General features: G+C 42.7%; 1 protein-coding gene across 2 annotated transcripts in view; it reads left to right on the top strand.

Moving 5' to 3' along the window:
* FHIP2A (FHF complex subunit HOOK interacting protein 2A) overlaps nucleotides 1-12,674 on the top strand; it is a 42,914-nt gene extending 30,240 nt beyond the window's left edge. For both annotated transcript variants that reach the window (XM_084846143.1, XM_084846144.1), the window contains 4 exons: nucleotides 2,131-2,274; nucleotides 5,456-5,596; nucleotides 8,822-8,925; nucleotides 9,015-12,674. In XM_084846143.1, coding sequence (XP_084702269.1) covers nucleotides 2,131-2,274; nucleotides 5,456-5,596; nucleotides 8,822-8,925; nucleotides 9,015-9,120 — 495 coding nt within the window. In that variant the 3' untranslated portion in view covers nucleotides 9,121-12,674. The remainder of the gene's footprint in view (nucleotides 1-2,130; nucleotides 2,275-5,455; nucleotides 5,597-8,821; nucleotides 8,926-9,014) is intronic.
* The last annotated feature ends 242 nt before the right edge of the window (nucleotides 12,675-12,916 follow it).

Genomic DNA, 12,916 nt, shown 5'->3' with positions numbered 1-12,916 from the left:
ACTGTGTTAGTCCCCTAGCAACCCAGAGTTCCAGGTTCAGACATCAGGTAAACACCCAGGGACAAGCTGTCCCTGGGTTGTTTATCACAGTGGAAACAGGTGGGCATGCAGAACAAGCATGCACACTCCCTCCCTCTGCATTTCTAACAGCACATGGAACCACATCATTGTGCACCAGGTCTTTAATTTGCCTTTATATTTATCTGCATTCTTGTCTATGGCGAGATCTTTGACAGAGGCAAGTCCTTGTGGAAAAGCTGCACAAGTTAACATAGCCATGGCTTTAAAAAAATCAGGCCTTAGTGGAAATAATGTGCAGTCTCGAACATGCAGCTTTGATGTAGATAATAGGGTTGAAAAAAGAAACTTTAATGTTCCTGTTTTGAAACTCCAAACACATTTCTCTTTCAAAGACTACAGCTTTTCTTAATCTGAGGACAAACTGAACTTGACTGCAGTAAATATTATCTACAAGCAAATAACTTGTAGATAATAATCAAAGGGCTTTGAGTATATGTAATGGAGTGAAAGATGGGCAAGGAAACTGAGTAAGAGCAACATAGATATGCAGAGTGATAATTTTCAGAAAGTTGTACTCCCAGAAAGAAATTCAATATGTATCCAGCCAAGTAGAAAAGATTTCCCTTCTGTTCTGAGTTTCACATTATTGTCTTTCCAAATTCTCTAAAGCTGATACAAAATATTTATTTTATTTATTTATTTCATTTCATTTCTATACCGCCCAATAGCCGAAGCTCTTTGGTTTTAGTTCACAAAAACTAAAACCAAACAACACACAATAAAACAATTTAAAATATATAGAACATTAAAACCACAATATAACAATACAACCACAATAAAACCTAGCAGCAGTACAGGAGTTTAAAATACAGATTTAAAACAGCAAAGATAAAAATTTAGAAAGCTAAAATGCCTGGGAAAATAAAAAGGTCTTCACCTGGCGCCGAAAGGAGTACAATGTAGGCGCCAGGCGAACCTCACTAGGGAGCTCATTCCAGAGCCGGGGTGCCACAACAGAAAAAGCCCTCCTCCTAGTAGCCACCCGCCTCACTTCCTTTGGCAGTGTCTCACAGAGAAGGGCCTCTGATGATGACCTTAAGGTCCGGGCAGGCACATATGGGAGGAGGCAATCCTTCAGGTAACCTGGCCCCAAGCCGTTAAGGGCTTTGAATGTTAACACCAGCACTTTGAAATACAAGGGATATATGGGTAGATGGAAGAGCCATGAAGTATTGCCATAGTTCTCTAAAACTTGAATGTAGAAAAGTGCATTCAACTTTTTTGGTGGTGTGTGCCTTGCATGAAGGAAGGAACTGGGTGCCACCAGAGGTGAATTATGCTCACATGCTGGTCGTTCCCACACATTCACACCTGCCCAAGCTGAACAGAAGGGTATGGTTACTTTAGCGCATAGAAATCTCCCAAAGACTACTATGATCAAAAGCTCTGTTCTTGTCCATTTGGTGCAGGCAGCACGCCACAAGGCTTTCACTTGTGGAAGTGGAAGCCAGATACATTAAAGCCAAACAGCCAGTGGGTATAAATCTATAAGATTTGGCTTTCAGTGAGCTGGTTCAGACATAATACCAAACCATGGTTTGATGCTACATAAAGGAGCCTGTAATTTCTCTTGAATTCTCCTTCCCTTATGTGTTGCAGTTTTCTCCCTCCTTCTCTGTTTTATGGCAAGTTATAGTTTATTCTTTCATCTGGTAAATTTAGGATTGGTGTTTGCCCTGGAAAATAGGATCATACTGTTATTTCTGTTACTTAGTGAGCTGTTTGATTTTTAAACGGACTGATTTCCGGCTGGACAAAATGGCAGGCTGTAGTTTGACAAAAGCAGGGACAGAGGGAACTGCAGCAAGGGAGGGGAGAGAGAGCATGGGAGCTCAAAGACTGCTTAAAGCTTAAACGTTGGTTGACATAGGTATAATGGCTGTCTGTTTTCCTCCTCCATGTGTGAAATCTAGGGAATCCTGGAGTGCCAAATTTGGCCTACAAGCCTGAGGTTCAACACCCCCTATTTTATAGTAATAACAGTCATTCAAAGGGTATGTCTTCTCTAGTTCATAAATGAGTAACCTTTTGGTTTTTTGCTTCCTCTAGTTCCGGGATTATTGCGCCATATGCTTACGATGGGAATGGCCTGGCTCTCCTAAACCTTTGGAAAAGTGCAATTTAGAAGCTCCATTCTTTGAAGGATATTTCCTGAAAGTTCTTTTTGATAGAATGGGCAGAATACTTGATCAGGTAGGTCTGCAGTTCTTGATGCTTTGTATTCTGACATGGTTGGTTCTTCACATTATCACATCATTTCTTCTGGTAGTCAAATTGGTTTGAAAAAGAAGTGGTTTCTGCATTCCTATTGGACATTGTGGGTATGCATAAAAAACATTTTTAGGGCGAATCCACTGGCCCAAATGAGAAGGCTAAAGATTGCACATGTCATGGCACCCTGTCAGTATGAAGGCAGACAGTAGGTGCTAATGCTCAGCATGCTAGGTGGCCATTAGGCTGAAGGGAATCAAGCAGCCTGCCTCTTAATTCTCTTCAGCCTACACTCTAATGTGGGGGAGGGACAACTGAGGTTGGGTGATGTGCACAGCATCGCATGCACCTTCCCAATCCAAATCCCCCCCCCCCGCACCATTCCTTACGTTGTTAGGAAGGCCTGCCTCTGCAGCTTAAATGGTACTGGTAGGGACTTAATTAGGATCAGAGAGAAAAGTGGTTCCTCCAATCGAAATTAACCCTTCTAAAGGACTGTTTTAGTGATGAGTGTATGTGCGTAAGTTTCCCACTTTAAAGATGAGGGGATTATTTATTTATTTACTGTCCTACCTGTTTTTAAACTAAAACACTATAATATAGAAATTAAAAGCACATTTTTAAAAGGACTTTTTGTGGCCCCTTTAACCATTGTTTGTTAGGATAAAATGAACAAATAGGTTTGCTATCACTTCTAACCCCCCTTCCGGTGTTACGTTTCCTTATTGGTGATTTGGAATTGGCCACAGATCAGCTTCTTTGGAATATGGGCCTGAGATGCGTGAATAGCAAAGAAGGGCCTTTGCCAGAAGTGTGTCACCAGCCCAATAAGTATATTACATTGAATATATGTATTTGGAAGCAGCAGTGTGCAGTGGCATTTAGATGTACATAAACATGGAAAAATAGACATGTTTAAAGAATGTAAGATAGTGCACCGATTTTGTATATAGCTTTTCCTACACCTGGGTGTATGTGATGGCGGTATATCTGTACCTTTAAACATGAGTCTAAGTCATGTGTAAAGTGAGAAACACAATGTCAAGTGCAAAGGGGACATGTAGGCACAGGATGCTAAATGGAACACCAATCCTGTCTCCTTCAGCTAGTCTCTCTCCCTCCACCACAGTACTGGAGCCTGGCTGAGGGAAAATGACCCTGGGGGAGGTACTGGGGTGGTAGTGTTCAGCACCACCATCCTCTACCTGAGTACCCTTTTTGTACTCTAAGTCATGCGCCCCACTTGGTGCTTTACACATGTTTACTGCAGTTCTGTAGCTCAGTGGTAGAGCATATGCTTTGCCTGCAAAAGTTCTGTAAGGGCAACATTCCTTAGAGGTAAGCCACTTGCTCTTTAAAATGACCAGGGAAGAAGGGATCAGAAACTCAGTGGTAGAGCAGAAGTATCCAGATTCAACCCCCAGTCTCTCCAGTAGAAAGGATCCAGTAGCAGGAGAGTGAAAGGCCTGTACCTGAGACTTTGGAAGGCCGCTGCAAGTTAGGGTAAATATTGGGCTAGGTGGTCAAATAGTCTGACCTGGCTTAAGACAGGTGTGCAAAGAAATGAATCTACTATGGCACATGTAGTCTGACTCTCAGACTTCCATCTGAACGTTCTCATGTTATAAAGCCTTGCACCTGAAGCTGTTTTCCGTCCAGTTCCCTTCATCTGGTTCTAATGTTTAGCAGGAAAAAAATAAACACATTCTACACATGTAATATTAAAATTAATATTGAATTTGAGACTTAAAATCTGAGTCTCAACAGCTTAAGGAAAACTAATCTTCATACATATGAAAATCTCATCCCAGTGATGAGGCCCAAATCATCATAAAAAAGAAAAGAAGCAAAAATTCCTTACCTCAAGATTATCAGTGGAACAAGTATCCAGTAGCGCTGCGCAAAAAAAGCCTTTGGGTTATTGTGGCATAGTGTCAATTTGATATAGTACCTGTCAGAATGACAAAATTTCTGGATCAGTCAAGCATGCTGCTATTCTCCCTCCTGTGTCAAGGGCAATACTTGATGCACAGAGAATTAAAATATGCAGTAAGATGGGAAAGTCACTAACCCTCTTTCCTACACCCTCCCAGTCTGTTAACTCTGAGCCAAAATGATTTTTTCCCCTTATGGAATAAATCACTCTAAAATGCTAATGTTAGCCAGAAATGGAAAACTTGGTCCAGTCAAATCGGATGAAAATGACAAAATTGGTACAGTGGCTGTTAGTTAGCTTAACTATTATACCACATAAAGACTTTGATATGATTGAATACAATTCTGCTGTCAAGACTCTTAATTTTGGTGTAGACTTTATTAATGCTGCATGGCATGTTTTTGATTTGTACAAATTCAGCTTCTCTTGCTCCTATTCCATTATATAGAGAGAGGCTCCGTTCTGAACATGAGTGCTTGGACCTGTGAGATACTATGCATGCTGAGTCAAAGTTTCCCTCGTCTGAACATAAAGCCCCCAAATTATATAATTATGCAAATTAAATGAATTTCCATTTAGTTTCTAAGCTTACATAAAGCCATTCACAGGTATTTGTTATTACGCTTACAACAAATAGAATATAGATTAATCTGGTTCTAGACTCTGAATCCTTTTGTATTTCTCTGATTTTTCCTTTCCCTGAAAAACATTCCATGTGGATAGGCTAGAAATTGGTCCATCTAATTCTGGATGTTCCTGCAAGTGGTCTTGCCATGCTGAACCCCACCTGCCACTGAATTGCAAGAACCACCATGGAGATTACCCCAATCCCAGTATCGTTTGCGGGTGCCACACAAATAGTCTCCCATTTGGAAGCAGCCTAAACAGTAACCACAGCTCATCCACTGCACACATGCCTTCCCATTTATGTTTGCCGTTGGAGCAATATTTTTTCACGTTGGATAAATAATTTTCCTAAACAAATACAATTGAAAACACAGCAATTAACTTTCCTTAAGGTATGCAATGGGTTTTCAGATTTGTGCAATATCCTTCTATTGTGGTTAGTGTGGCAGGGTATTCAAAACAATGTGCCTCTGCATCTGATGGCCATCCCATATTGTCAATTTTGCATGTGGGAAACCCTAAAGGTATTAATGTTGCAGGTATATATTATAATGACTGTGAACATTTGGGAAACATTTTCTTTTGCTTTCTTCCCTACAGCCATATGATGTCAATCTACAAGTCACATCTGTATTGTCCAAGCTTTCCTTGTTTCCACATCCACATACCCATGAATACCTTTTGGATCCCTATGTAAATCTGGCATCTGGCTGCCGCTCTCTTTTTTCAGTCATTGTCAGGGTGAGTAAATGAAGAACGTGAAACTTGAGCAGTGCCACTGTTGCTGCTTAACAAATAATAAATGCCAGGCCACTCGCTTTTTCTTTCTGATGGGCTGTCTTTTATTTTAAGCATCTCCTCATCTACTGTTATGACAGGTATTAGCCAAATCCACTCTGGCACGCAGTGGTGCAGTAAGATTGAGGCTATAGGTAGCCTCAATCACAGTGCAATCCTATACATGTTTATTCAAAAGTAAGTCCCATTTAGAGCAGTGAGGCTTACTCATAGGTAAGTGGGTACAGAATTGCAGCCCAAGTCTACTTATTATTTTGCCTTTTCCCTGCATAGTTATAATCTTCTTCTAGAAAAAAATACAATTTATGTACCTTGATGTAGAAGATGGCATATACACTGGAGTATTTGTAGGGTAACACATCCATTTTAACTGCAGTGAGTTTACAGAATGGCTGTGTCTGGATGTCACACTAAACTGTGGTTTATCACAACATGAACGAGCCTAGCCTCCTCATGCTTGCGCAGTGCCCCTCCCTTCTCCTCTTCCTGCATCGTTGGCAGGAAAACCTCAGTAGCTTTTACTTCCAGTTTCCCTTAAATGCAGTTCTTTGCATCATCCAGATTGGGGATCACGGTTTATCCCTAACTGTGACCAGTTTCAACAAGCCAGCTTCATAATCCCTTGTTTGAAGTTGACTTGTTTTGAAACTGATCATAGTTAGTGATAAACCACGATCCCTGGTCCAGACTATGTCACAAACTGAATTTAAGGGAAACTGAAGGTAGAAGGCTCTGAAAACCTCCTTCTGCCTGCGCAGCAGGAGAAGAGGAGATGGGTGGATTACACAAGCCTGAGGCACACCGCAACTTGTTCATGGCTTGGCGTTATGTCTCAGTATGGTCATTTGAGCAGTTGCTGTATGTTATACTTCAGCCATTACAATAGAGACACAGGGCCTGTTCAAACCCGCAGGGGGAGAGAGTGGTTAGGCTAACCTCACTTTGGGGTAGTTACCACCAACCACATCGCATGCTCCTACCACACAGTCACGGAACCACAGTCCACAGCACGACTAACTAGACTAACCACTCTCTGTCCCGCCCCCATACATCCCAGTGGCCCATGCAGCAGAACCAGTGGCCATCATAGAGTAGGCATGGCAGCAGCTGCCTCCCCATTAGTCTGCGGTGCACTGGGGGCAGGCCACCATCTTTTGCTGCTGCCCCATCTGCCTTCCCAATGTGGAAGTCGTGTGCCTGACCTGCGGATGACTCCAAGTTGCGTGCTGAAAGTGCGGCTTGGGTCCCAGTGTTGTCGGGGCGGACGCAGCTCCCCAACCCCTTGCCGTGCTCCCCACAGCGGCGCAGTATGGAGACATGGCTCATCTGGCCGCTTTCGCTCCCGCCCCCTGGCACTGCCCCCAGTTGCAGAGGGAGGACAGCACACCCCTCGGCACCATGCCCCTCTGGCACGCCCATGCCACCTATCACTGTCCCCATCAGAGGGAAGGTGGGCCCAGCTGGCGCTGGAAGTCCAACCCTCCAGTGTTATGGATGCTCCCACCTCCCCACTTGTGGCCTCATGGGCATCATGCCCACGGGCACAGCTGCAAGGCCTGACTGGTCGGTACCCCTCTCCCTGTGGTGTATCCCAGGTTGACCTCTCGCTGATCGAACAGTAGTCGGGTGAGCTCGTCGTAGAAGGGCATGGTCTGTGGCTCTACCCCGCACTGTTTGAGACTGTCAAGGGTGACAGTCTCCTTGAACTTCTTTTTGAGTGTGTGCAGCTTCTCCTTGCACTGCTGGGGGGAGGGTATGGGAGTGGATACTCTTCTGCATCTGCTTGGAGAACCATGGGAAGAGGTTTTCTTGCCTGATGGTGCTGAGGATGCCCTGGGCCTTGGGGCTCCCCCACAGTGCGATGAAGGCACCCAGCTCAGGCTCAGTCCACATCTGCGCCCTGGTTCTCTTGCGCTTCTTCCCCACGTCCTCTCCCTCATCCTGGGAAGGCCCTCTAGTCAGGGTGCTGCGCTGGGACCAGGGTGCCTCCAGGGAGTTGTCGTCCAAGTTTAGGGCTGGGAAGTCGCCACTGTCGCCACCCTCCGCTATGGGATCAAACTCTGGGGGGCTGGCCTCCTAGGCCTGCCATTCCTCCTGGAGTGCCTGGGTGATGCTGTGGGAGTGATGCACCTGGGGTGTCTGTCCTTCACATGCCTGGTACGCACGGTGCTCCCTTGAATTTGGGCATGCTGGACAGTGGTGGGAAAGTGTGGCAGGGATGGGGGATGCAGGCTGGGCCTCCATGAGACTGTGAGACTGGGATGCCTGTTGTTGGGGGTGCGCATCTTACTGGCGCTTGCCTGCCGCCTTTGTCAGGGCTCTTCCTCCCTTCCCCAGCGTTTCGGCCATTTTCCCCAAAGGGGTTGGGGGCTGTGCACAGGAAGGGGCACAATGGGCCCCCTCCTGTGTTCAGCATTCCGGGGCTCAGCCGTAGCAACTGTGGGGGGGGGGCTGCCGTGGGAGGGCGCAGTTTTGGCCAGAGATGCGACGGCTTGGCTGGCGGCGGGGGGTGTTTTCAATTTCCACAGGGCTCCCAGCTGCTTTTGCATGGGAACCCAGTGCTGTCAAGGTTGCTGTGCAAATAATAACAGCGTGAGAGCGAAAATATCTTTGTGCCTTGCACGCTTCCCTGATTGTGTAGGGCAGGCAGTGCTGGGGCTGGCACTCGGCTACCGCCTTGTGTGTTACTGGGCAGATTTCGACCATGGAGATCTCGCACTCTGGCAGGAGCAGCAGGGCTATTTTCGGCCTCACTTGTCACAGAGCTCTATGCAGGTGCCTATGGGGGCCCAACAGACAACACGCTAAGCCATGGTTAGGGCTGCTAACTCGTTTGGAACCCATGGTTAGTGAGCATGGTTATATCATGTTATGTAGCCACCATGGTTGGGAAAAATGCCCTCCACACAGCATGCTAGGCCATCATATTAGCTCAGAAGGCCTAACCATCATGGCTTAGCGTTACGTGTGAACAGGGCCACATTGTCTTGCATTGAGAAGGTTTCCACATAGAAAAAAATGAAATACATTAAGTGTTCCTAGGTGTTTCTGACAATATTTAGACAGCTGAATAGTGTGCTAGCAGCACTGGATGCTTATCCCTATACTTGCCTCTACTATCTTGCTTTTTCTTTCATTTCACTTAGTGCTGTTTTGTATAATGTGCAGGTTGTTGGGGATCTCATGGTGCGGATACAGCGCATACCCGATTTCACGCCTAAACTTCTACTGGTCAGGAAGCGTCTCCTTGGCTTGGAACCTGAGGGGCCTATGTAAGTATATTAATTACCAGCCCATTACAGATGGTTTCCAAGAGGCCTCATGTGTGGACTTTCATTAATTCCTCATCTTCTTTTCACAGAGTTGACCACATGACATTACTAGAAGGTGTGATTGTATTAGAAGAGTTTTGTAAAGAGCTGGCTGCAATTGCATTTGTGAAATACCACGCCTCATCCACACCATAAATAGCTACCGTGAGTGTCCAAACTACGAGATTGTCTCATGTTTCAGTCAGAAAGACTTCTAACTCTTCCCAGCCAAGAAAGGAAAAAGCACTGGCATACATTTGGAGGAGTCATATGGGACAAATTCAAATTGTAGTGCTGGTTTCGTATTCATTGACATTCACCATATGTGGAAATGGAAAATGGGTTTTTTACCCACAACATAATCAAAGGGATCTCTGCAAAACAGAACAAGCTCAAAGAGCTATGCACGTCAGGACTTTAGTTAAAAAGTTCCCTTATTTTAATGACCTTCTAGAAAGGAGGGATTTTTATATACTTTAGGGTTCATAGGCTTTTAAAAACTAGTTTTTGTCTCATAGCTGAGGTGTGTTTTATCCCTTTAAATGAAAAACAGCCAGTGAAAGTATTTGAAGCAACATAGAAAAGAAAGAAGAGGCTGCAAATGCACCTACAGCTTAAAATGAGATAATTTTTCTTTGTATATGTTTGAGTCCTTTCTCCATTATGGATTCCAGTTTATCGCTGATGTATCTGTTGCACTAGAATAAGTGATGACAACGTCTACTCAAGTGCTGGTTTTCTTTGAATCCTTCTTATTCTCCTTGTTATGTTGCATAATTGTATTGCCCTTCTGTTTTGAATTGGAGCCCTAGATTATTTATCCAAATGTCCGTTTATAAGAATATTAGAGGGTTTTAAAGATTCTTCTATGATCATTTGGCTGAAGAGTATCTTGTGCCTTGATGATTAGCAGTATCAGTGTTTTGTGCTTTTAGAATACTTTATTGCTTAGCTCATTTGAATGGCTGTAGCATCCAGGCCTGAAGATAGCCAATACTGCTTTTTGCTGATGCCAGTTTTTAGTAGTCCATATGGATTCAAATTCTTTTCAGGCTGTTACATGCACTGTGTTGCAGACTTGTGGTCTTATTGTTATGTGCAGCAGGAATCCATTATAAACCAAGAAGAAAACAGGATCCATTTATTTTGCTGTTGTCAGTCATCAAGTAGATTGGCCTGCCAGACAATCTAGGGTAGATGCAAGATGAGGTGCCAACTATCCCTCCTTTTATTTCTTCTTAGACTTCTCTGCCAGTTCCTCATGGGCTGAAAACTCCAAACAAGTATGCTGTCTACCCTGAGTTACATATACTCTCTCTCTATTCTTTTTGTTCTCAATAGGAAATAGGGAGGGCACATAGTTTCCCTTGGCTGGAAAAAAGGCCCTTTCATACCAATTTGCCCTTATTGACATAACACTATGGAAACAACAAAACAGAATTTAACTTCTAAATATTTTTTCCATTTATCCCATTCTTGGGCATTTAGCGTAACTTTACAATCCTTTCTTCTTAATAACTTTTTATACACTTGCTGCCTGCTTCAGATCTCCTTTAGAATGCTGAAAATTTGGTTGAATTTTGTATCAGCAATGTGCACTCAATTTGTACTGTAACAAAGTGAAAAACGCGGCCTTTACAATTTCCATGCCTTCCACATTCAAACATTATGGGAATTTGCTAAACATGAGGGCAAAGTGTTGGAAAGTAGGACAGTTCGATCTAAAATAGCTTACATACATTGGCCTACATGGGGAAAATTCAAACAATGTTAAAGGTTGTGGAGCAAAATATAGGGCTGCCTTTATTTCAGTAGAGGCATCGCTAGGGAACAGCCTGACAGATATTATATTCAGATATTATATTCAGATATTCATCTGAAACAGGATAACCAAAATACCCTCCTCTCTAAATCCTATTGGAGTCCCACAGAATAATACTCCTCCAATAGTATCCCAAAGTAAATAGGTGGCAGCCTTACATTTCGCTATTCAAAAGTATAGGGAGAGATATCTCTTAAACTATCTCTATTCAATACAACTATAAAATTATTCAAATTTACGTTGGATTGAATTCTAACATTTAGGAGGGGAGGGTGTAAGGGATATATCTGTTATGTCAAGCAGGATATATAACATTAAAGTTTAGTTTCCTATTATAAGCATCCAAGATCCAAGCCTGATTGCACATGCCATGTGTGTTAGGGAAGTTCTCTAAATATTCTTGTGTTCAAGGTTTGTTTAGTTTGCCAGTAAACCCATGATGTCATTTCAAGACACCAGCTTTGTTCTATGTCCTTTTATGACTTAAGATATGGATTCTTTGTCATAATGTGTCACAAAGCTAGGAAGAGCTTTAAACTTTTTTTCTTGGCATGAGAGTTGTTTTTATGAACCCATAAATTATAGCAACAGCCTTTTATTTTTGTAAAAATTAATTGAATTTTCCTTCCAAAATGGAACTTATTTAATTTTAAATCTCTTGTTTTTCATGCACTTTTATTTTAAAGGCTAGTTGGGTCCTTGTTTGAATTGGTTGAATCTATGCATGTCATAACCACCCCCATTCTGACTTGTGTGTGCGTGTCTGTGTGTGTTTATGTGTAGATGGATGCATGGTTATTTATTACCCTCCAGTAAACACAGGAGAACATACAGTCTGCTCTCCAGAATTACTGAGCAACCCCCAGTTGTAAAGGATGTTAGTGGTAACTTTTGGGTACTTGGTACCATTACAGATGCAACAAATAGTGTTTATATATGTGAGTGGATGAGGAAAGCTGGAACCGTTTGATTCCAGGATACAGACCCAGTTTTAATCTTTACCCTAATGCACATTTATGTAAATAAAGGCACCTTTTCACCTTTCTATCATTTACTGTATCTATTAGTTTCTGATGTTGGAAATTTTGTAATAACAACATAAGACTTAGAATAGAATAGCCATTTCTCCTACATCTATTTTTTGTTATAACTGTAGTTGTCTTATCTAGTATTCTGATCTTCTCTCTGTAGAATTCTGATATTATAATGTATTCATCAGTGCAATATCAAAGCTGTGATACAAGACACAGCTTCAGCCTGGTTGTATATCACCTGTTTACGTGTGTATATTTGTATACTAATGGACTGAAACCCAGCACTTGTTTGCAGTATTGCCAGGGCAAAGATCATAACACTAAGTTATACAGGGCACAGTAATCATAGTATTCCTTTACAAATGCATGAGATCTGCTCCCCAGGAGCTGTTGATTGCAGCAAAGCTTTCTGTCATGAAATAAGGTCCTCATTTAACTGGGCAAGAGAAAGATTAAAGTGCAAAAGCTACACGTTGTTATTCTCCATTATCTGAGAAATTAAGATTAGCATCTCTTAACAAACACATCTGCATAACCAAGATTAATAATCCCTGTGCCCTGTTAACTAGTGCTATAAGGTCTTTCTGTTGCTATACACTTCGTTCCCCCCCCCCCGTCTTGTTTACATTAAACAGAAGATGTTCAGCCAACCTTTCTTATTGAGCTTTGTGTAGTTCGCTTGCTGACAACGTTTGGCAAGGTGTAATAGACCCATGAGGAACGGATGGAAAAGCCACATTACAGAACACACAGTGATAACTTGTGTCAGCAGATTCAATTCAGGCATTTTTGTGGTCAAAAAGCATGCATGAAGGATTAAAAGGAATATTCTTAAAAATAAATTAATATAATTTAAACAAAAATGTGACTACTTATCTTTGCAGATGTCTGTGCATTACAAATGTTGTGTTCAGAGGAGATGGCCAAAAGTGAGAAGATTTTACATTTATGCTGAAATTTTGTCTCTTCACCCACCCAGCCAATAGGCCCTCAGGGCCAACATTACATGGTGACCCTTCCCCTGATATTGGTGCCAGTCCTCACTAGTCTTGGGTTGTATTCAGTATTAGCCGAACTTAGGGTAGACCCATTGAAA

The sequence above is a fragment of the Heloderma suspectum genome, chromosome 3 (assembly GCF_057233095.1).
Source record: "Heloderma suspectum isolate Gila_16-S chromosome 3, 16-S_ref, whole genome shotgun sequence".
In the NCBI taxonomy this organism is placed as follows: Eukaryota; Metazoa; Chordata; class Lepidosauria; order Squamata; family Helodermatidae; genus Heloderma; species Heloderma suspectum.
This window is presented reverse-complemented; position numbering and strand designations above follow the sequence as displayed.